Here is a 25,864-nt window from a genome sequence, read left to right on the forward strand (position 1 = left end):
GATTTAGTCATTGAAATCATATCCGCAAAGTGGGAAAACATAAAAAAATATACATCCTTAACAAGGGAACTATTTATCACAATGGTGAAATTTTGCATAAAAGAGAATCGATATTTTAAATACAATGAAAAAATATACGAACAACGTACAGGAATGCCCATGGGCTCACCAGCCTCCCCAGTCATAGCTGACATTGTCATGGAGGAGCTGCTAACAAGATTCGAAAATGAAACTACTAGCAAACCACGCCTACTTACAAAGTATGTAGATGACTTATTTGCCATTGTAAAAACTGAAGAAATTGGAAACGTTCTCACTGAACTCAACAGCTACAGCAGAAGCATTAAATTTACAATAGAAGTTGAGAAATATGGTCAACTACCGTACTTGGACACGTTAATCAATAGGAGAAACAACAAATTATACATTGACTGGTACAGAAAACCCACAGCTTCGGGAAGACTAATTAACTATTATTCAAAACACGAAAAAAGTACAATAATAAATACCGCCAAAAGCTTCATAAGACGGGTACTTACAATAAGCGACAGAATGTACCACAAGAAGAATATCACGATCACCAAAAAAACTCTAGAGGATAATGAGTTTCCAAGTAGCTTGGTCAATAAACTGGTCCGAAATTTCTATACCAGAGCACGTAATGAACGTAAACCCGAAGAAGCAAATAACAAAATATACAAAGCGATAACCTATGTCCCAAGAATAGCAGAGCGGATCAAGAGATCGGATTTATATGCCAAAGAAAAGGTCAAAATAGCGTTCACATACAACAATACATTGAAACAAATTTACAGTAATACAAAGGACAGAATTCCAAAGGATGAGAAATCCAACGTAATATACAGAATCCCATGCAACGGTGACGGGTCTCACTTATGCGAGAAGGTATATGTGGGGACAACAAAATTAAAATTAAAGACAAGGATTTACGGCCATAAGTCCAATATTAAACTTAGGAACAACGCTTCGGAAAATAAAACGGCCTTAACGGCCCACTGTAAGGATACGGGCCACTATCCCGATTTCCAGAATGTTACTATATTGGACATAGAGAAACAATATAATAAGCGCTTCACCATGGAAATGCTCCACATTATGAAGACGCCTAATGATAAGAGAATTAATTTTAAAAGTGACACAGACCAATGCGCATATGCATATCGCAATTTATTGCTTAAGCAACAACACAAAATGCAAGTCTCACGGCGCACATGAAAGAAAGCAGCGTACAGAAATTATTCCGCTAGCCACACATTTAGGATCAACAAATCACAATGTTGGATGACGACATATTCGTTGTTCTATTGTTTGTATCCCTATATATTTGTTTGTGCATATTTTAGTTTACACTTACTGTACTTTAAAATTGTATACATTTTTGATGTTTATTTTACTTTTGTTTTCCGAACATATGATCAGTCGATAAAGAATAACCACAAGTGTAAGTTGTGTCTCGTTTATATGTATGTATACTTAGTTGCATAACGTAAATTTTAATGACCATGTATCTGAAATGAATGTCCCCTTTATATACATTTGTGTTTACTTACAGTCCTGAAGATGGCTTCAGACTGAAGCCGAAATATTGACAAATTAAAAAAACCAATGAAATTTTAAACATTGTGTTTTATTTAACCACGGCCTGTAAGCTCATTATTATTAACATTAAATAAACGCATAAGGCTATAAAAATTACCAAAAATTAATAACTTTAGTTACCTATACTAAATATATGAAAATTATTATAATTCATCCATTTCAAAGATAACTGTATCATAATAAAAATAATAGGTGTATGAAACTTTTCCTAAAAATCAGAGTACACCATTGAAATAAAATTCCTTACTCCACTGTTATTTTAATCACCGGTGTCTTCTCCATGTTTTGTATAACTTAGCCTTTTCCATTGGTCACGACCATAATTAATTTTTGGTAGGTTTCCAGTGGAGTGCTATCCCATCCCAATCCTTCACCTTCTGCTAAAATAACTCGTTTGTTTTGAAATGAAAAGGACTCCAGTCATCTTCTAAGGTCACTTCACAAGTTCTCAATCGGGTTGGGGTCAGGGGATTGACTTGGTCATTGCATACATGTGAAAATTCCTTTTCTGAACCACTCAGATACCAACCGAAGAGTATGTTTTGTACCGTTATCTTGGTGATAACTCAATGTGAAAGGGGTGTTTTCCTCCGCATATGACAGCTTAACATTTCGCAAAACATCCTTGTACTCCACTCTAATAATTTTCATATATTTAGTATAGGTAACTAAAGTTATTAATATTACCATGCAAAATTTCTTTTCATTCGCAAAATCTTGTAATTTTTTTACAAACGGCGATGATTACTAGGACATGTTTCTGAATTTCACTTCTTCATCAGCTAGCTTTTCGGGAGCTGAGCATTGAATTCAAATCTCCAACATTCATATCAGTGCAAAGGCATCGCCGTTTGTAAAACTTACAGTTTTTCTCTAATATCAATAACAAAAACCATTGTATAAAGCAATATGCGCAAAGCTCGCTAATTAAATACATAAAATCTTATAATGATATAGAACCAACGCTGTGTACACCTATTATTTTGGCCATGAGTGTATATATAAAGTGGGCGTGGTTATCATCCGATTTCGCTCATTTTCAATACCAATCTATTTTGGGTCCAGATAAGCTCGTGTACCAAATTTGGTGAAGATATCTCAATATTTACTCAAGTTATCGTGTTAACGGACAGACGGACGGACGGACGGACCGACATGGCTCAATCAATTTTTTTTTTTCGATACTGATGATTTTGATATATGAAAGTCTACATCTATCTCGATTCCTTTATATCTGTACAACCAACCGTTATCCAATCAAAGTTAATATACTCTGTGTGCAAAGCAAGCTGAGTATAAAAAGGGTACTATTTAACCCTACGGTTTGTAAACCGTAAAACGGTATTACTTTACGAAGTTTATCAATCGAAAGTCATACAAGCATGCAACAAAATTTACGCAAACTTGATAATTCACGCTACGATTTTGGTGTGTGACCAAGTTGGTAAATTTATTCAACTCAATGAGGGTACATGCCAATTTATTTTTCAGTGAATTCAATAAGCACTAGAAAAAAATAGAACTCGTTTAAAATAAAGAAACACTTTCTTTTCTTTGCTGGTGGCTACATTTAAATTGTGCTTTTGATACAAATCACCCTAAGTTTATAAAGTGTGTTCATCTAACTGAGCTGGTAAATGCATAAATTTATACGCTTCGCAAACTTATACGATTAAATGAATAATTTTAAAGTTATCGGTTATTTTATCTTCCATTTTTTATGCGACGCTGGTAAATATTATTTTCGTGGAAGCTTTATTATATATAAAAGCCGTGTTTTTTACATGCATATACATCTACATTTGCCACAATTGCGCAATGCCGATTAAAATATTTGGCAGCACGGCGGTAGCACTGCAGCAAAATTGGTGTATCCTCCCTCGTCTAACTTTTTCTTGATTATTTTCTACAAAACTTAAGCAAATAAGTATCATTTACAAATATGTATAATATTTACACAAAAATACTTACATTTCCTCTGTTGTTATTTCGTTTTTTAATTAGAGATGGTAAAACAGATTAAAAAAGTCGATAAAAAATACATAATAAAACTTAGAGGCACTGATTTTATAAACACCTATTTCATAAGTGTGGATAAAGTTATGCACTTATCAGTCCATACAAAGATTCAATGCATATGGTATATGCACCTAATGAAAGACACAGCTTATATTTATAAATAGATGTATTTTATAATTACATTGGAAATAGTACCGATATTTCTGAGGCAGAATGTTACAAAAAAGACAAAAGTATACCGGAAAAGTTATGCTATTTTGCTTATTTGTCTAGTTGAGTAGAATACGAGTCAGGGTAAACTATTTTTCAAACAGCACTAAAATCTGTAGTTATGAGTAAAAAACCGATTTGTCGTACATTGACGCATTCATTCCCTTGTACCAAAGTTGGATATTGGTATTTCCAAACTGATGGGACGTGACTATTGTATTTAACATTTCGCAACATTTTTTTTAAATAGTTGCATTGTAATAAAGGGGACTTTATTTTAGTAAAAAAGATACCGAAATTTATTAAAAACACTAAGTTATATAAGCTAATATATGAGCTGGCGTGACGTAACAAAAAACGGAAGTCCCCTTTGGCTTGAATTTTGAAAAGGCATAATTCTTCGAATTGGGTAGAACTATTCGCGTGAAACTTTTTGTCACGATATTTAAATATTTAAGGTTAATGTTCCAATTTACTATATTAAAAAAATCTTTTCAGTTTTTTTACCAGACAAAGTATCTGGCGTCACGTTACCTGACGTTATGTTACTGAAATTAAATCCACTAGTATGTAACCCCCGATAATCGGGTAACAACGAAAGGCCTTGCCTTTCTTCGCTTTGAAGCTACCGAAGCGTTTATGTGAATCGACCATTATTAAATGAAAATGTAAATATGTATGTGTGTAAGGACATATGCTTTTGTGCTAATTAGAATTTGACTCTACAAAAACAATGCAGGGGTAAATAAGAAACCTTAAACGCTAATATCTCATGAACAAATTAACCAATTTAAATTTTTATAACTTTGTACAAACATGCTCATGAAAAGCTTTCATTTGATATATATTTCATTTATGTACGTATTGTAGTTTAGCCTAACTAAGCGCCGTGTTTTAGAATAATACTATAGATTTAAATTTTTTTGTTTGGATATACCAATTTTAAAAAATTCTGTAGAAATTCCCAATTAAAGGGATGTATGGAGATATTCAATTGGAGTTAGCGCTGTGATTTTGTTTTGAAAATATAATAAAAATAAAAAAATAAAAAAAATTTGACGTTTAAAAATAAAACGTGAACCGAAACAAGTTAACCTATAATTATCTGCAAAGTCAATTTGTAGAATTAGATCTTCTGGGCTAATGTTATTTTTTTTTTCTTTCGAAATAGTTTTGTTGGCAACGTTTAATAAAAAAGTGGCATTTAAACGAAGGTAACTGTACATATAGTTCGTATAAAATATCAAATAAAGAACCTTCGGTGTATGTCAAAGCAATGCGGTCTTAAACTTTGCGCCAATGTTTCCATTTGACAGCTTCATCCATCAATGGCCAATATTTTAGGGGCACTAATTCATTTCCTACATCCTGAACACAATTGTAGCATTTATTTATCATACATTTTCCAACCTTTTTCTATACTTTGATGCCCTTTCTTTTGCTTTTAAACGGCTTCTCTCCAGCCTTAGTGGGTCAGTTTTTAGTTTTTCCCTATAGCACTTTGGGTATTTTTTACAGTTACTCGAAGAATCCATCTGCATAAGACATGATTAAGTTGGAATTCAGAATAAGGCATCACCTATCGAGAAAAATACTTACCATATGTCGTGACGTTAGGAAACTTTGAAGGTCAATATGAAAGTAATTACTTGCTTAAATGGCGTGATTTTTAATTTAATTTGTAAACTTTGTCAACTTTTATTAAAATACAAAACTATTTGCATCTACAATCGCCAGCGCAGATAAAATAAGATATAATAAATAGCCTCTGTATTGCGTGACGTTATTCTAGAATATCGTTTAAAAGTAAATCCAAAATTTACCGTTAATTGAAGCGTCACTGCTCCTTTACATTGATTTTACGCCTAGTTGTTGTTATTGCCAAATTCTAGCTATTCGAGTTGAATTGCAGAGTTAACCTTAGAAATTTAAACAGCAAAGAGGAAATGCTCTTGGAAACAAAAAAACTGATTACCACGTGAACATGAAATTTGTGTACCGATAACTCACCATCGCAATTAAGGAAAATTTTGAAAATATTAATTTTATAACATTTAAATATTTTTCTTTAATAATTCAAGCAATTTTTTTTTAAATCATAGTTTAGTTTTTCGGTTAAGGTGGACCTTTCTGTGGAAGTTCCCATATGCATTGATCTAAAATTTCTTAACGACTTAATAAAGAAGAAATAAGCAACTTCTCAACGGCGTGCCTGATAGTTAAGAAAATGTTTGACACGTGAAAAGAGAGGTATTTGTCCAACAAAGCCTTAGATTTTGTAGTTTTTCAACTTTGAAGTTGCTTTGCAATACTAATTTATATATTCCTAGAATTACGATGAAAAATGTTTTCACTAAAAAGTCCAAAGCTAGCTCGTTATAAAATTAAAGGACTTATTCAACTTTTAATGGCGAGAAAGAAGTAATTTTGCAACGGATTTTAACAAGTAATTTTACTGAAAAGAGTGAAATTTTTTTATTAGCTTGTAGTTGCTTTTCAATAAACTTTGAACAAATTTATTAATTTCGTACCATATATAAAATAGTGTTGTCAGGCAACCTCAAAGTTAGAAGAACCAGTAAGAAGTGAAAAATGTGTGGTAATTACTCACACAGATCAAATATTTTCTTAACTATCATGCATACTAATTTTAAACCCGCAAAGACATTATGAAATACTGAGTTTTTACCCGTAACTGAAGTTTAGATTAGAGAGGCTTAGATATTTTCTCACAGGGCTACAAGAAAAATAGCTTTATTGCCCAGGTATTTTTTGGTGTCACACAGTCTAATTAATAACAACAACTTTTGATATTTCTTTCTAGGCCGACTCTGCATCGAAGATATTTAAAAAGTTTCGTGCGCTTGGTTTGCGTCATATGATTGTGATCGATAGAGAAAATCGTGTTGTTGGTATTATTGCACGCAAGGATTTTCTATATAAATAAGAACTTTCACATGCATATATTAAATGATACGTATATGTATCCAAATATCATTTGACTAAGAGTGTTATCAGTTCTTTTTAATCTTTTGATGTCATTTTATTCGAATGCTAGTTTATAAAATATATTATTTGACAGTTTAATTGTGATGGTTTTCAACCACGGATTGCATGTAATACATTAAATTTTGATCAAAGTATTAGTTAAGTTTTCATAACTAAGAGCCGACAATTATCATCATAATAATAATACCATTATGCGTTTATGTTATGTACCTATGTATATGAGTAATGGTAATGACGAATTTTTAAAACATGGATATTACTTTATTTAATTAATTCACTGTTATTAATTGATTTGTATATATAATTGTGTACTATACATTTAAATATGTATGCAGATGTATGAACTAAAACAATTTTTATCAAATATTTATTTTAACAGCGTATGCAATATTCCATTCACATTTTATAATCACAGTTGAGGCACTATTTTTATACATAAAAGTATTTTTAATAAAAGTCCGATTATGGTAAATGTTAATCATAACGTATTTCTTCGTACAATTTTAAGACGAAGTATTTGCCCAAATGAAAGTTTGCGTTTAGACCACAAGATCGTTTTCATTTTCAGCATGTCGAGCGTGTCCCGCAGATCTGCTTCTTGTCAGTCATGGCTCATGACCTCACATACCAAGTGTGGTATTTATTTGAAAATCTGACTTATACTGCATGAGTTTATCTCCAAAATATTGGATGATAATATGAAATTTTTGTTTTTGGTAATGGTCGTCTAATAGAGTAGGAAGGGATTCAGTTAGCTGAAACAGAGTGTATCGAACTACATATACTTATAGCGTTTTCTTTTCTGAAAAAATTGTTTCCGAAATAAATGGTAAAACCTTAATAGAGTTACTTCTGCCTTTGGAAAGTGTCACTTTTATAGTGCATGAAAAGAACATAAATGGCTACCCCGTGTGTCAGCTGATTCCCACTACGCGTTGTAAATAATAAATTTGCTGTAACATTGTGAAGTTACGAAAATAAATAGTGACGATCAGCTGGTTGCAGTGTTACACTACCGGTAAAAGTCTAACGATTTTGCGTTGCGAGCATGGGACAATTTTCACAAAAGAACGAAATACCCCGTAAAGGCGTTGCTTGCTTTTTAGAATAGAACAAATTATAATTACAACCCTTGCACACCGCACAAAAGCGCAACACTTTTGCCAGAAAAGAAAAGGCAATAAAATTCTATACGGCAAAATACATTTTTTTCTCTAATGTTTGAGACATTTTTGTTGGCAGTAATCGATTCAAGAATGATTGGAGTTATGTGGTAAAAATGCAATATACATTAGAATCCCATTAAGGAAACACATTAGAGAACAATTTGAAATTTATATTTTTCTCGATTTTCGTAAATTAGAAGTATTTAAAGATAGAAGAGATAAACTCACGAATAAGTATACCAAAATAAAAATGATGGCGAGCTGAATAAATTTAAACAGGCCCCTCCTATATATGTCTGTATGAACAAAAAATTAGCTGATGCATTTGCATCACATTGACATTTGTTCGCTGTTGAAATGACCAATGAAATCAGTCCTTCTAACAGGAAAATCAGATTGATTGAGAACCTGTAATTTTTACAGAATGTTGTTGTCTTGACACCAACAGATTTTCTTTTGATTAAATAACTAGCAACTAATAACTAAATACGAAATTTGTTTTTTTTTTACGAAAATTTCTGTTGACCTATAGCCTTATGGCGATCAAATTTACTGAATTGTTAATTCAAGAACAACAAACCTGAATTACGGATTTTACGGCTTCATTTTTTCGGTGTAAGCTATTAAAAATAATAATCTTCCCATTATATCATTAAATAATCATCGCATATAATTACTTTAAGGAATTACGAATTTTCGAAATTTTATCAGATTATTGTTCCGCTCCGTTCATGAAAGGTATGCGGTTTTCGACAAGGTCGAAGAAAGTCCCATCATCTTTACTTGCTTGTTAAGGGATTGAGCCATAAGCAAAAAGTAATTTCTTCAAGTGCAATTCCATTTTAAAAATCGGATGTCAAATAACAAAGTTACAATAAAAAAGTTAAACAAAAAAAATTAAATTAAAACATAAGCTTCAAATTTAGAAACCGATTTTTGCAACCATTTTCTGTTGCTTTTTTGTCTTAAGACTCTTGCAATGCATTTTTGAGGAACTTCCTGGAGAACTAGTCTTGAAACTTGGAACACAAATCGAAAGCCGGCGACAATTTAACGTAAGGGAAAAAACTTTGCTAGGTGGTATAGGGATCGTTAAATTCTAAAAAACCTCCGAAGTTAAAAAATTTACTTTCGAGTTTTAAGGAACTTCCCGTTTACTCAGATCTGAAACTTTGAACGAAACTTTGGGCTCTATCCGGTTTTCATATTTGGGATAAAAGAGTTTCTTAGATGGGACAGGGATCGAGATATTTAGAAAAGCCATTTACAAAATGTGGAGTCTTGCGAATAATATTTGAGTAACTTGCCGTAGAGCCAGATTCTCGAAACTAAGGTACCTCCATAAATTCAGAAGAAAAACACCCAGAAAGACAAAATTTAGAAGGCAAAATTCAGAAAGTAATCAAACGGCAGAAAAAACGTTTAATTTTTCTCAAAACTTAGAATAGTTTATTTATTTGGAAGGTATTATGCAGTGCTGCCCAAAATTGTTTATATTGAAGGCAAATCACAACACGTACAAAATTGTATATACACTGATATATTTTTTTTTTGTATTCAAAAAATAAAAATTATTTTTTAATGTTCAAAAACCTCAAAAGTTTCAATAGATCGATGGCATTCAGATCATCTCTACCATTTTTTTTTTTACGACAAGTGAATTATTACCGGGGTTACAGCTTCGGAATTTTTGTGAAAAACTGAGTCTAAAAAGGGCGGATCCACGCCTATTTTTTTTTTTTTTTTTAATCGAATTCCTGGCGACTTAAACTTTAGTCCTATTGTATTTGAACGAGTTCGCTTCATTAATATCTAATTTAGGTCGATGCTAGCCTTAACTTAGAAATGGTTGAGACCACGAACAACTACTTCAAGATGGACCTGTGGAGAATTTCACGATGTTCAACTTCGAACTGAGCGGGAGCAATACATAGGATGCAAGTATTTGCGCAGTACTAAATTTTGCGACCCCGGGTCTCGTACATCTCAGAACATGCGACTTATCGTGGCTTTTAATACCATTAACATAATGGCAAAATAAAGACGTATGCAAGTCTCTAAGTCTTATCTCGAATTCCGGGGTTAAGCCCTGAAATGTCTGGAGTAGTTTCATAGATGTTAAAAATTTTTTTTTATCTTGAATCAGTGACTAGCACAATAAAAAGGATTTAAATAATTGTCGTGGGATGAAAGAAATAATTAAAATTTAAATTTTCTTAATAAATCAATTTTGAATACAAATTCTTTTCAGTATCTTAATATTTTTGAATAATTTTTAGAAGCCAATTTGTTAGTGTAATTTTTTTTTATACCGAAGTATATGAAAGTGCTTTTGCTTTGCACTTAAATATGAAAAGCAAAAAATTCCATATGAATTTTATTTATATGTGAGGGTAAGGCGAATTCAGTATAAATTCAGTATGAATTCGCCTTGACTACAACATGTCAGTTTATTTGTCTGATCAACGCCCTAGATCGATGAGGAGTGTGATGACTAGCACCTAGGACCAACCTAATTATTTTCTAGCTTTTAGTATTATTATTACTTCATGTATGTATTGTTTTCAATAAAACCGTTTGACTCAAAAATTTTTTAAATTATTTTATTATAACTTGTCTGCAGTCCTAATGCTTGCATATGTCTCCAAACAACAACTATGAATCAATACTTCGGAAAAACCAAACGGCTGAAAAAAAATTCAGAAGTCAAAATTAAGAAAGCAATCAGACTGCAAAATTTAATGTTTTTTTGTCGTCTGATTATTTTCTGAATTTTGACTTCTGATATTAGACTTCTGGATTTTTACTTTTTTTGGCTTTCTGAATTTATGAGGGGAACCTGATATTAGAAATATTCAAAACCCGAAGACAATGCAACATGAGGGAAACCGTTTTTGCTAGGTTGTCCATGGATCCCTAAGTTACTACCCAGTTACCTGAAAATTCGAACTTTTCGGGCTTTACTACGTTGTAACATTTGTGGGACAGGAATCGAGATATTTAAAAGTGCATTTACAACAAGTGCAATCTTGCGACCGCTATTTGAGCAACTTCCCGTAGAGCTAGGTTCTTGAAATTAAGAGCATACTTCATACCCCATGGCTATGCAACATCAGGGGATAAAATTTTCGATAGGTGGACCAGGGAACGTGAAAATTAAAAGAATCGCCCGAACGTGAAAATGTTGCTTTCGAGTTTTAAGGAACTTCCCAATAACACAGAGAACTGAAACTGTGAACGACACTTCGGGCTTTATAAGGTACAATAAAGCGTATTTATTTACAGTGGTTGTGTTAAAATTTGAATGTCAAAGTTCAACAAGATTATATCCTTATTTAAAGAGATATTTTTCGTTTTTTTTGGTCCATTTATATAAAAATTGTTTATAAAACTTTTATTTTTAAAATATGAATGTTCGGCTCGAAAAATGTTGTAATTGTTCAGGAACGAAAAGAAAGTAGCAAAATTTTTCTTGAAAATTTCAATTACAGCCTTATAAGAAACTAAACACTCCACAAACGGGTATTTAATAATTGGATAAACACTCTCTCTCACAAAGGAACTCCGAGCCGTCCCAAAATCGGCGCACCATATATAGTTTTTCTGCGCAGACAGTTTTTCTGTTTTTTGAAAATACCTCCTGACAGAAATATATTTAATATCTGCTTTCAGGCGATTGTTTTTAGGAGCAAACGCGTATTTTGATACCTCTCCCGACGTGTTTTAACTGCCGACCATGGTAGTTACGTATTCGTATTCTATATTTTTAATTGCAAAATCCCATATAATTTTAATAAAAATATATTGATTTTGTGGCATAGTTTAAAGAACTAATCATACTTGTTCTAAATTAGATAGTTTGTTTTAAATTTTAAAATGATCGAGACCTGGATAGGTCATATATATTCCATTGACAAAATATCTACCCCTTACCTAAATTTGTGTTCGGTGTTCAAAAATTAAGGGCCTGGAAAAGTTGACAAAGTCATAACGCCATAGCCATATCCATATTTTTACTTAACCATATCTTTTGATATCGGTTATTGGTGTCTGAAGTTAAAAAATGTGACAATTTTACGAAAAAGAAGTAAATGCAAAAAATTACTAACAAATCCTGCAAATAAGAAGGCCCACTTGCAGAGCGACAAGTTAACTTTTTAACTTAGAGTTAACCTGACATGGAGCGTTAAATTGACAAATTTTTTGAATTAACTCTGAGCTAAAAACATTACTTGCCGTACTGCAAATGAGCCTAAACCACTTAGTCAAAACGTACCCATAACGAAAAATTAAATATCCAAAAAGTTAATATATCGCTCATTTGCTGCAACGTCGTCATAACTCAAAAAACATGACTTTTGAGTTAATAACATATAAACGTAGCCATGATAATGATCTATGTTGTATAAAAACTCTTCGTGATCAGTTAAAAATTTATAAAAATGAAAATATGCCTTTATATGCGCAACATTTTGAGTTATGACGCTATTGATGCAAATGGATATGGATATGGCAAAAAACAAAAAACCAATTGGCTGTCTATGGTATGGTTATTGCAAGGGCGTTATGGTATGGCACCATTGACCAATTAGATTGAATTCCTAAGCTTGGTTTGATCATCTGTTTTATATTGTGACGAATATTACCATCTCTAAGGTTATTAAATAAAGGCACAACAACAGAAACATTAAGCAAGCTACATAAACACATTTATCATCATTTACCCACATACATAAAAGGCAACGAAGAGATAACTCACATACAGATGTAGTCATCGGTGGAAGTATTACTCACATATACACGCGCATATGGCTATGCGAGAGGCTATAAACGTGTATCTGTAGTTTATAGCTGGTAGCGTATAGCTGGTAACCAAGTAGAAAATTCTAGCAGAAGAAACGTCTAGACATTTGGGCATATAGTATAAAAGCAGCGAAAGCTGAGTAATCTGTAATCAGTTTGATTTAAGCACGCTATTGGTTGCGAAGTATAAGTGTTATTGTGAAGTAATCTCAAAGTAGTCAGTAAATACCATTTTGCATTATTGAATAGTGGAGTTATTTATTCAACAATTTAGCGATACGAACGTTAGTAGAAGGTTGCAAATAAGCGGAGTTTCCCGAAATTCGTTACAATATGAATATGGATATGGCAAGTTTGCCACGAGATTCAAACCAACGACTATTTTGGAAAAAACTCAAAATATAGATATTTTTTTTATTTGAAAATCATCAAAGCAATATTCGACGTATTCTCCCTTAAAATAATAAATAGACAATATAAAAACAAACACAAAAATTCCTAAAAATTAATATTTAGTAAGGCTGAGGCTAACGCTATAGTGTAGACGAAGTAAAATAAATATTAATACTAGTTTGCATAAATTCACAATCGCTCTTATAATCATATTATTTTAATCCAATTTTAAATTATTTGTCTTGTATATTAAACCTTCTAAAGCGCGATTAACACGTACTATAATAGAGTAACCAACTATTAGGGCAGCCAAACTAACAAATGTACCGATGCCTTCGTATATGAAACGTGGTGCAAAAATTTTCCATACCATCAAATGCCGACAATGAATAGTACAAGAAAGCATAGCACAAAAGACCTGCAAATATACCAAAATTTAAAAGAACAAGTATATATTTGGATATACAAACATTATTTACCTTAATTCCTTGCAGTATAGCAAATTGTGTAGCGAGTTTAAATGAACTACCCATAAAAGTTACTTCATTTTCATAGAGTAGAAATTCACCACGCACCATATCTACGCCGATTCCCTCTGTTGGTGATGTTATAGCACTATTTCCATTAACACTGGGTTTAATCGTACCTTCTATGAGTTTCGGATAAAGCGCAAAAAGGGCAAATGTCAGTAAACTGAGTAAATTGTACATGGAGAAAAAGAACATTTGGCCGCAAAATGTATTAAGTATAACTAGGACACCAGAAATCAAATGTGAGTTGCCAAGGCCACTTGTTCGTCCAACAAAAGCAGCTTTCCAATCTATTTGCGACAATGTTGTCTGATGGGAAGTGGCATAGAAGCAAAAGTGCGCCAATAAAAACCAACTGACAATTGCAGTAAATGTGGGTTGAATGCAATTTTCTACAAAAAAATGTAAATTGATTGGTATTAGTTTAAAAAATGTAAGAATATGTTAGTGATTATGTATTGTTGCTTTAATTGTAGATTGTAGAGAACGACTGAACTTCTTACGTATCTTCGGCTTAATTCATGAAACTTCCTAACAGCTAATGAATAGTACGAGTAGTAGTGCTATATTGAATGCCCGATGGAAGCCGAGTCAACTTTCCTTTTGCGTCAGCATTGCCATCATTAGTTCTTTTTTCTTCCACTTATGTAAATATATTTTTATATTCAGCCCTATTCTGCATTTCGACTTGGATTGGAATTTTTTCGATTTGGCAATTTTGGTATTCTGCGTTCCAATCTCTTTCGATCCAACTTCGAATCGTTCGATTTTGCGTATTCTGCATTTCGATCGTAGTTCCGTTTTTCTAAGTTGCAAATTAGTTGGTGGAAAAATATTTTCTTTTTATTTTTTTATTAATTTATAACAGAATTTTAACAAAAATGTAAGTAAAACTTGTTAAGAAACGTAGAAGGCTTGATGATGATTGTTTTTTATATGTTTCCAGGACAAAAACAACATGTCGATGTCGAAGTCCTTGGACGTATTTGCCCCGCAAAAGTATCTAACACATACTTGAAATCATCCTTGTTAAGTCGAAAGTTTTTTTTGAACCCAAATAAGAAATTAAGTCATTAAACTTTACCACTTTTAAGTTAAATTTCTTACAATTCGTCACTCATCTCAAATGGATTACACAAATCTCGCAATGTTTGCCTTTCCATTCTCGCCTGGCAATTTTGTATGCGTTGCTTTCCAACTCCATAAATAATGCCGCGGCTATTGAATACATTATAATAGATAGCTATAATTTGTATCTGTTCGTTGGGTCCAGTTATATGCCAAAGCAAGCTGCCGGCGTAGAGGAAGGTGAAGCGAAAACGTAAACAATCCTTGCGGAAAGAATAAATAAACCTTTATAAAGTATTTTAGGCCAGTGCAATGAAATTAGCATCCTTAAAATTCAGAAAATGTCAACTATATTCGTGCAGGAATCCGTTTTAACAAAACTTGGTGGCCACGGCAGGGAATTGGCCAAAAGAACGACAAAAACACACTTACAATTATGAAAACACTTCACTCAAAAAAATATAACACTGCGGCAATATATTCTATTGCTTTTTTTTTGTACAAAATGGCGTGGATAATAAAATATAAACGTTTTTCAATGTTTTTTACAAATTTTCTTTAATTTATTTTGTTCCAATGTTCACACATTCCGTACCAACAGCTGATTTCGAAAAATCATTTGCTCTTCCTCTTCTCTTTACGATTCCGTCGTAATGCAGAATACCAAACTTCGATTAAAGCGGAGCGTAGAACGGGAACGTAATCGAAATGCAGAATAGGGGTGATTCTTTATTTGACTCAGGGCGCGAAACGTGTTCTACAATCACGTATCGAAAAACAATTTTACTGAAACGATAATTATGAATCCGTCAAACTATTCGTAAAAATGATAAAGAGTAATAAATCTAATGAGCAGATGCAACCACAAGTTCAGATGTGTCCTAAACCCGATTCGCAATTTCAGAGCTGTTGTGATTTCAAAAACTGATACAGGCCCAGTTTGTTTGGGTGTCGGTTTAGTCTCGAAATTAATTGGAACTTATTCGAGTTGTCTCTTTTTCACTATGAAAGTAAATATTTTGTCAGTCGTTCTTCAAAAATGTGCTTACCTAAATTGATAGCAGTTCGGTAGCGTAATATTGAATGTATCAATATGATGACAACCGCAATCGCCACACAAGATATCATACCTATTGTAGCACGTGGTTCGAGCAATACAATCAAAACCATACTCAAAAAAGTTCCAAATACAATCGTTGCCGAGGAATATACATTTGTTAGCCCATATATCATAGCATCCCTTTGATTTAGACGCGCTTCAGCATCATCATACATACGTTTGATATTTTTAAAAATCTGCGGCACCACATTCTCCCATTGGCTTATTTTAATAGGCATGGTATAATTTGGTAAAACGAAGAAGGTCAACATTGGCGAAATACATATAACAACGATCTGTGTTAGCATAAGACCATAAATTACCAATGCCATCGTATCGATATGTATTCGTTTTACATTTTTTGCGGCGCTATTAGCTAATAACAAATGACCACCAGCGCAAATTGAAGCTATTGTAGGTCCATAACGTGCTAACCATACATTAGGCGAACCGCCAGTTAAACTACCACTATGTCGTAGATAAAGACGTGTAAGCGTTGTATATAATACTATCATAACTACGGCTAAAACATATGTTTTCCCACTAGCTGGTTGCTTAAGTGAAAAACCTCCAGAGTTACTAGAGAAGTCCGCACAGTTGCCCTGCTCCTCTCGGCAACGGAACAATGTGTAAGCATAACGCACAAGTGAAATAGCCAAAATACTAAATAATAGCAGTCGTACTGTGGTGGAGTTCAGTAAATGTGACAATTTTAAACGTTTGTTAAGCTCAAAACGTACACACTTTTGATGAACTTCAAAAGCTAATAGCAACATAGAACCCACCAATAAGTATGATAATATTTTGGGCTCTTGTATGACGAAGCTATTTGAGAAATATATACTAACGGATATGGTAAAAATGATGCGCGTTGGCATATTAACAAAACGTTGCACTGATGACCAATTGTTTGCAATTTTGCGCCAATTTTCTAATATATGATATACAAAAATAATTGTACTGATGATGTTTGTAAAGAAAATTGCAGCATGTTCATCTGATTTGAATGCGAAGTTATTGTAATAACGATAACCGAAAAAACCAGCCGCAATATTGAAAAGATATGTGTACATAACTGTTTTTGGTGTAAAAATGCGATAATACTCCAATGGTTGTAAGTTGTTGATTAACAAAAACGAAAACAATAAAGGCAATGCTGTAAATAAGAGTCCATGCGTCATTTGTTCGGCGTCAAATTTTACCCAAATTTCACGACATGTCTTGAGTATAAGCCTCATATTAGCATTTAAATCGCCAATAAATGACTTAAAGCCCGCTTCATTATATACAGTTTTAACACGATGAGTAAATAAAATATATTCATTATGCATATTCTCTAAATCATCGACACTGAATGTACGTTTGTTTTCCAATGCATAACTGAAAAAGTATCTGTAAATTTGTTGGGCATTCTGCCAAGCGTGCAGTAAAAGTGTCTCGTATTTGCGCATATATGGAACATGTACATCTGGTACAATATTGAAATTAATTAGACCCAAATTAGAATATGGTATTGGTACGCCAAGTATAGTTGCTAATGTTGGTACGAGATCGATCTGCAAAATTAATATAATTAATCAATATTAATACTGAACAAATCATTTTCGGTTCATAATGCACAGTTAATAAGTAATTTACGAATTTTACAATTCAAAGAGCAAAATTAATTGGTAATTTGTATCAGAGCTACGAATCGCGTAAAAAGGCGATGCGTTTCAGTATAATTATTTGAAGCTTATCCTTTTACGAAAAACATTTACCGATTCATGAACCGGTTCCCGCCTACCTCTGATTCACCGCATTGGTTCGGTTCAAGTGGTATCTATGTACATTCATTAAGCTGGTATTGTTTAGGCTTTCAAAAATGCTCTTAACAGCCGATATATGCGTCAGCGACGGCGAGTACCGAAGAAAGTCTAAGATGAGCTGTCATGTTATGCGAATGAATAAAAAAGTATTATAATCTGAACCCGCCTATGAAAGCAAGGGAGAGGGCGACCCCCACTCCACGCTTCCCAAGGCAGTCGGGTCTATGTACCGGAGCGACTCGGAATTTTTCCCGACCAAGGACTGTCATTTCAGTGTAACCCCATTTAATTTTTTGCGGGGACTGCTCCATATTCTCTTGCCCCGGGAAGGTATCGAACCCAATCCGGGTCCGTCTCCAGACCCCGGTCCTGATAAATGGTTTTGCTGCGTCTGCCGGAAAAGAATCTTTTTAGGACGGATGATTGCATCGGGCAGGTTGTTCTGGGCTAGATCCCAAAACCAGACGTCCACGTAACTTCTATAAATCTTTTGTGGCTCCTTGCTGTTCACGCCTAAGGGCGTCCCGTAGTCTACGTCTTAGTGCCCCCTTTTATGAAATTCCAGATATAATGAACACGCACTATTCATATATTTGAATTCAATTATATTTGTTCAATATAAATTCAAAAACCATATAAAAATTTTCACATCAAAAATAACATGAAATATAAAAACTTGAAACTCGATGTTTAAAGAAAAATTAAAGTTTTAGCAATAACAAGTATTTCATAACAACGTGTAGTAAATCCCTACACTACACCCCTCTTCCAAATTGTTCCATATTTAACAAATTAAATGTAACTCTTTTTATTTTATCCGAACAACTATATTTACTCGCATCCAAATATGCAGGTTTAATTCTGTCTATAGAAATATTCATGAATTTATTATAATAATTAATTTTGAACCACTTTGGTGTTTTCTCTATTACCTCAAATGGTCCTTCATATGGCTCTTGTAAACCGGTTCTCTTTCTATCAACTCTAACTAATACAAACTTGCAATCATTTAAATCTTTTGGAACATAAACTAGTGAATTTTTATGATGAGATATGTTTGATGCACAATTCTTTAAATTTTGTTTTAATTTTAACAGAACATCAGATGAGTCAAAGTTATTTTCAGATCGAACTACCATTTGCGAAGGAAGTCTTAGATTTTCCCCATATACCATCTCTGCAGCTGTAGATTGAATGTCTTCTTTATAGGATGATCGCAAACCTAACAACACTATAGGTAACTCCTCATACCATTCAGCTGCACTTCCATTTACCATAATTGATGCTTTAAGTTGCCTATGAAAGCGTTCAACTATTCCATTAGCTTGCGGATGATAAGCAGTGGTTATGATTTTATGACTTCCTAATAGTTTTGAGAGCTCTGTAAAAACCTGCGATGTAAATTGCGCTCCCTGATCAGTTGTAATTGTCAACGGAACTCCAAATCGTGATATATACTCACGAAAGAAAGTTTCTGCCACATTTTTCGCGGAAATATTTTGAAGAGGATATGCTTCCGGCCAACGAGAATTCCTATCTATTAAAGTTAATATAAATCTAAAATCATGTGATGGAGGAAGAGGTCCAACGATATCTAAATGTACATGTTCAAAACGCCCTTTTGGAATTGGTATTTTCGAAACTTGCGATTTTGTATGTCTATAAATTTTACTTTTTTGACAATTAATGCATTCTTTCGCCCACTGGTTTACATCTTTATTCATTCCTGGCCAAAAATATCTATTAGTGATTAACCGGCGTGTTGCTTTAATACCAACGTGGGCTATACCATGTAATTTCTCAAACACTAATTTTCTTAACACTTGAGGTATATATGGCCTTGTTAAATTAAGTGATGTCTCACACCAAATTTTAATATTTAAAAATGGAACTGATATTAGTTCTAATTTATGTCTACAATTTAGATTTTCTACTAATGATTTTATCTCATCATCTTTTCCTTGTTCAATAAATAACTCTTTTAAATTTACATCAATGGTTTCTAACGTTAAAACTTCGGGTATCCTTGACAACGCATCCGCAACACAGTTTAATTCCCCTTTTATGTATTTAATGTCACTAGTAAATTGGTATATGAACTCCAAATGTCTTGTCTGTCTGGGACTTCGATCTACCTTTGAATTCAATGCAAATGTAAGTGGCTTGTGATCCGTATAAACTGTAAAAGATCTACCTTCCAACCAATGTTTAAAGTGTTTAATAGTTAAATAAATAGCAGGTAACTCTCTATCAAAAGTACTATATTTACATTCAGACGGACTAAGTTTCTTAGAGAAGAAAGCTAACGGTTCTTTAGTATTGTTGATTTCCTGTTGAAGAACTCCTCCAATAGCCCTATTTGATGCGTCTACAGCAACAGAGAGAATTGCTTCACTGTTGAAATGTGTTAACAATGTTTTCTTAGCAAAACTCTCTTTTACTTTCTCAAATGCCTGCAATGTTTCATCAGACCAATCAAGTACCTTATCTTTCCTCTTCGATGCCTTTGTTATCATGCTGTGTATTGGGCCTAGCATTTCAGCAAGCTTTGGTATATACCTATGGTAAAAATTAACCATTCCCACAAACTTTTGCATTTGTTTGATTGACATTGGCCGTCCAAAATCAAGAATTGATTGAATTTTCTCCGCTGATGGTTGAATACCTTCAGACGATATGTTGTAACCTAGGAAATTAATTTTACCTACTCCAAAAACGCACTTAGATGGCTTGATATTCAATCCGTACTTATCTAAACGTTGAAATAGTATATTAAGATGTTGTAAATGTTCTGATTCATCTTTACTAGCTATCAATATGTCGTCCAAATAAACAAACATAAAATCTAAATCGTGTAACACTTCATTTATAAACCTTTGGAATGTTTGCGCTGAATTTCGTAATCCAAAAGGCATTCTGACGAATTCGAACATTCCAAAAGGTGTGGTTATGGCAGTCTTATGAATGTCTTCTTCCGCAACAGGTATCTGATGATAAGCCCTAACCAAATCTATCTTTGAAAATATTGTTTTTTTTTTTAATTCAATATGTAAATCATGTATGTGTGGCAAAGGGTATCGATCAGGTACAGTGATTAAATTAATCCTACTATAATCTCCGCAAGGACGCCAGTCATTTGCGTCTTTTTTAAGTACTAAATGTAATGGCGATGTTCCATGTGATTTAGATGGACGACATATTCCTGATTTTAATAAAAAATCGAATTCAGTCTTTGCTATTTTAAATTTAACAGGATCTAAACGTCTTAGCCTACAAAAAGGTAATATTCCATTCGTTATAATATGATGAACTGTCGAATGATTAACCTTTTTATTATAATCTGGCTCAGAAGTTAAAGAAGGAAAATTTTTTAAAAGTTTTGTATATTGATTTTCAACTGAAAATAATTTAGGCAATGAAATATTGCAAAACCCGGATATAGCATCTACAGATAAACTAGTTAGAGGATCTATTAATTTCTTATTCTTTATATCTATTAAAAGTCCATATTTTTCTAAAAAATCTGCACCTATGATCGGTTTTGAAATATCTGCAATAAGAAATACAAACGGAAATTCTCGACGGAGTCCCAAATTAAGTTTTAATAATTTTTTTCCATAAGTCGAAATCATGCTGCCATTAGCAGCCGTTAAAATAATATCTGAAGATTTTTTGTAAATTTTGAATGTAGGTGAAGGAAGAACTGAAATCTCAGCACCACTATCTATTAAGAATTTTAGCTTGCTTTCTTTATCTAATACAAACAAGCGACGTGTTGAAAAATTCAAAATGCTGTTGTTAGTCGCTGCAACAACAGCGCTGTTTAGTTTGTTTGACTAGGACCATTTTTCTGGAAAGCACACGGTTCTTCACATTTACGAGCTTTACTGCCGAAATGGTAATGATACTTACATAACCAGTTTTGAGACTTTGATCTACCTCGCGACTGAGAATTCCTGCGAAAACTAAAATTCCGCCTTTTTGGACGTGACTGTCTGTCATTAATTTGTGTTTTAATCTCGTTAATATCTAATTGTAAATGATTAAAACGTTCACATATTTTTGTTGTGGCCTTCGCTAAATTCTCTACAATTTTTCCCAATTCATCAATATTAATCGAAGATGTAACAACTCTATTTCTAACTGCACAAATTTCATTACCACTGGTTATCTCCCAAATTTTATCTGCCAGTTGCAAAAGATCATTAATATTATTTAAATTAGCACTAGTCAATGCAACATAAAGATTTTTTGGAAGTTTACGTAACCAAAGATTTTTAAGGAAATTTGAATCGATAGTATTACCTGCTAGTTGGTCAAGGGTCCTATAATATTCAGAAGGTTTCCGATCACCTATCTCAGTATCTGATAAAATTTTATCCAATCTTCTATCCTATCAATAAGAGTTTTCTTTAAATTGTCATATTTTCCACTTTCAGGTGGATTTTGAATAACATCTAAAACATTTGCAATAATGTCTTGTGGCAAGGCAGTTATTACAAACTCGTATTTAGTCAAATCTCTAGTTATACCTTTTGTAGCAAATTGCGTCTCAGCATGTACGAACCATCCTTCTGGACAGTTCGACCCAAATTGCGGTAATTTTACCGAAGTGGCACAAATTTCATTCCTATCGTAAGGATTGCGTATATTTTCTGACGAGAACTCACATGGATCCTCTATATCTATAAGAGACCTGTTTTGTCTATCTCCCGCGCCCGTTTCACGCGGAGAATGAAACATTTTGAAAAAGGTTCACAAAAAAATAAAAAAAATAACAATCCTATAGACTTCTATAAATATATTATAAAATTAAAATCAAATTATAAGTTAAGTTATGATGCATATTGCACATCTCTGCTAAGTCAACAATATGCCTAGCTTCTCTACGTAGCCTCAAACAACTAGTTAGGAACCAAGTCAAATGGCAAGGTCAATTGATGCAGAGCAAAACAAACCAACAAATGATCATCGCTTGCCTAACAACAATCCAACTCAAATGCCCATCGCTTGCCTAACAGAGCTTGCCCAACAACAGCGCAACTAATCGCACGAAAGCACTACGTGACGTTACCATAGTAACATCATGTGCAAGCCAACAGCATAACAACCCACTGCATACGATCACAGCATAGCAACATCATATGCACGGGCTTGGTATGCAACCCAACGGTAGAACAAGTAATCGCGCGTGGTTCTATCATAGCAACGGGAGGTTTAATATCCAGCCCAGCAACGCACTGCACAATGTCACTGCTTGCGCTTGCTTAGCATAGCAACGTGATGGTCGTAGGCAGGCATAAAGAGAAGCGATAAAACTGATCGCGCGACGTCACTGCTTGCACTTACCTAGCAACTTGCATCACATGCGCTAGCAACAACAACCGAATGTGCGACCGTTTTACATATGATAACAGCAGCAGCAGAATGGCATTAGGAAAGGTATTTAAGGAGGCATCATTGCCTTTCGAGGGTAATTCAGTTTAATCAGAGAAGTTGCACGGTCAACTAATTAGTCGCTAAATATTTAAAGTTATTTTAAATAAAGTGTTAAAGTAAAGTGTTGTGTTGTGTTATTTATTGAAGGAAAGCAGGGACCATAAGGACCTGCATAACTGGCGCCCAACTATAGTGCAAACCCAAGAATTCTGAATTATTTAAATAAAGGAAAGGTAAAAAAAAAAAAACTGAATACAAATACAATACGCTAAAACAATAATTATCAAATGATGCTAAACGTCTTCAAACAGACAAAGGATGTTGATTTAAAAACTAAAGGCACCCTCTAAATTTAAAAAAAAATTTGGAAGTGTCATCTGTAAATCGCAGGACGAAATACTTCATCAATCAACAGGATCTTCATTACCTACTTCGATATATATGTACGTATGAAAAATTATTAGTTTTAAAAATTGCATTAATAAATATCTATATTCTAATTAAATTATAAAAAAAATTTATAGTGTTACAATAAAAAATTTTTAATTAAAAAATGGATAGAAATGCAGTGGCTAGTTTACTGGCGTCGACAGTAGAAGTGGTTGAAGAGAACTTTAGGGAACAATTAGCAGAGTTAAGACGAGATTTTCAGAGTATTATACCTAGAAAAGTAGAAGTTTTCAGTTCCGTAACTATTGTTGCAGGCACGCAAAGTAGGCATACGGATCTTAATTTGATTAAGTCTCTACCAGAATTTAGGGGTAAAATATCTGAATATCCAGCATGGAGAGAAGCAGCTAGGTTCGCGATAAACTATTATACCGAGGGCTCGGAGCCATATTATATTGCCATGGGTATTCTGCGTAACAAAATAACGTCGGCAGCTAATGAAAATCTCAGCGCTTTTAACACTCCGCTAAACTTTAAAGCCATTATTTCTAAGTTAGACCAATTATATGCAGATAAACGACCACTCCACATATTAGAAAATCAGCTCAATATATTGAGGCAGGGACAAATGTGAATATTATGATGTAGTTGATAGGCAACGTACTTTGATTCTAAACAAAAATATTATGACATATAGCAGTAATGAGGAACTTTGCAATGCGTTTAATGTAAAGGCTAGGGAAAACGCTTTAAGGGTATTCATTTCCGGTCTCAGGCGGCCACTTTGCGATACCCTTTTCTCTGCGAACCCACCAGACTTACCCAGTGCACTAGCTGCAGCGCAAGAGTTGCAACATAATCGAGACAGATATAACTTCGCGCATACATATGCCTCGGGAAGATTGCCACAAGTACATCAAAGTACCCCATTTTCTAATACTCCTCCTCATCCAAATCGATCAAATCCAAGCAGTTCAGCACAATACCCCGTTCCAATGGAAATAGATCAGGGAACCTCTTGTTTCAGAAGAAATCCTCAAATCAGAAACAATCCTTTCGAACAGCGAAATCGCCAACAAACATTTCAACAGGGAAATAGTTCAAATCGACTAAATTCTCATCAACAGCGGACGCGGCAACAAGCCAACAACTTTGCCCAACCTCAACAACAATTCAAGAGACCTTACAATAACACTACCTCCACTCAAGCACCCTTTAACAAACTGCAACGTATTAACGCTATGGAAAATAATTCATTTTCCACGGCAGTGGACGAGTACGAAGACCCTTTGTCGAATGAACCATACTACTCCGAAATGGAAGATAATCAGCCTCTAGATGAGATAAATTTTTTAGGCTAAGGTCGAACTTGCCCTTCATTACTCGAACTTTACCTAATGGGCAAGTTCTTAAAATTCTGATAGACACGGGAACCGCGAAAAATTACATAAAAAAATATGGTCAATATTCTAGGAACGACTGCTACTTTTTATATATTACCCCAATTAGATACTTTTGATGGAATCATTGGATATGATTTGTTGAAAGATATCGATGCAAATATTGACACAAAAGCTGGACTGATTTTCCATAAAAACGGAAAAGAGAATCTCAACTTTTTTCAATGTCAGGAAGTTAACATGGCTCATACGAAAAAAATTGAAACACCTTGTAGTATTGAAACACTTAAACAAAATAATTTTAACGCATTTGCGAACCCCAATAGAGCTCTTCCGTATAACACAAATGTAATAGCAAGTATAGACATGGTAACTGATAAGCCAATTTATTCAAGAAGCTATCCTTACCCAATATCAGTATCGAATTTTATTAACAACGAAATTGAGTCCCTACTTAAAGACGGCATAATAAGGAAATCATATTCACCCTATAACTCGCCTGTTCATGTAGTTTCAAAGAAAGGGTTAGATGATGACGGAAACCAAAAGTTGAGAATGGTCATCGACTTTCGGAAGCTAAATGAACATACTACATCTGACAAATATCCAATCCTAGATACTACAGTAATACTCTCAAATTTAGGTAAGTCCAAGTTATTTACGACACTCGATCTTAAATCAGGGTTCCACCAGATTTGCCTTCGAGAGAAAGATAGGTGCAAAACAGCATTCAGCGTAATCAATGGCAAGTATGAGTTTTGCCGTTTGCCATTTGGCTTGAAAAATGCGCCAAGCATATTTCAAAGGGCAATAGATGACATTTTGCGTGAAGACATTGGGAAAATATGTCACGTTTACGTTGATGACATCATCATTTTCTCACCAGACGAAAGTTCCCATTATAGGCATG

The 25,864-nt window shown here is 33.7% G+C and overlaps 2 protein-coding genes across 3 annotated transcripts in view; one reads left to right on the forward strand and one right to left on the reverse strand.

Annotated features, from left to right (window-relative positions):
* ClC-b (chloride channel protein 7) overlaps nt 1–7,342 on the forward strand; it is a 34,064-nt gene extending 26,722 nt beyond the window's left edge. For both annotated transcript variants that reach the window (XM_067773840.1, XM_067773839.1), the window contains exon 12: nt 6,674–7,342. In XM_067773840.1, coding sequence (XP_067629941.1) covers nt 6,674–6,796 — 123 coding nt within the window. In that variant the 3' untranslated portion in view covers nt 6,797–7,342. The remainder of the gene's footprint in view (nt 1–6,673) is intronic.
* Nucleotides 7,343–13,208: 5,866 nt separating this feature from the next.
* The window catches only part of PIG-O (phosphatidylinositol glycan anchor biosynthesis class O), a 52,313-nt gene continuing 39,657 nt past the window's right edge, over nt 13,209–25,864 (reverse strand). Inside the window, exons 4-6 of the mRNA XM_067773841.1 lie at nt 15,868–17,473; nt 13,700–14,142; nt 13,209–13,638 (exon numbers count right to left, since the gene is read on the reverse strand). Of these exons, the coding sequence (XP_067629942.1) occupies nt 13,438–13,638; nt 13,700–14,142; nt 15,868–17,473 (2,250 nt within the window). The 3' untranslated portion in view covers nt 13,209–13,437. The remainder of the gene's footprint in view (nt 13,639–13,699; nt 14,143–15,867; nt 17,474–25,864) is intronic.

This window comes from Eurosta solidaginis, chromosome 3 (assembly GCF_040869045.1).
Source record: "Eurosta solidaginis isolate ZX-2024a chromosome 3, ASM4086904v1, whole genome shotgun sequence".
NCBI lineage: Eukaryota > Metazoa > Arthropoda > Insecta > Diptera > Tephritidae > Eurosta > Eurosta solidaginis.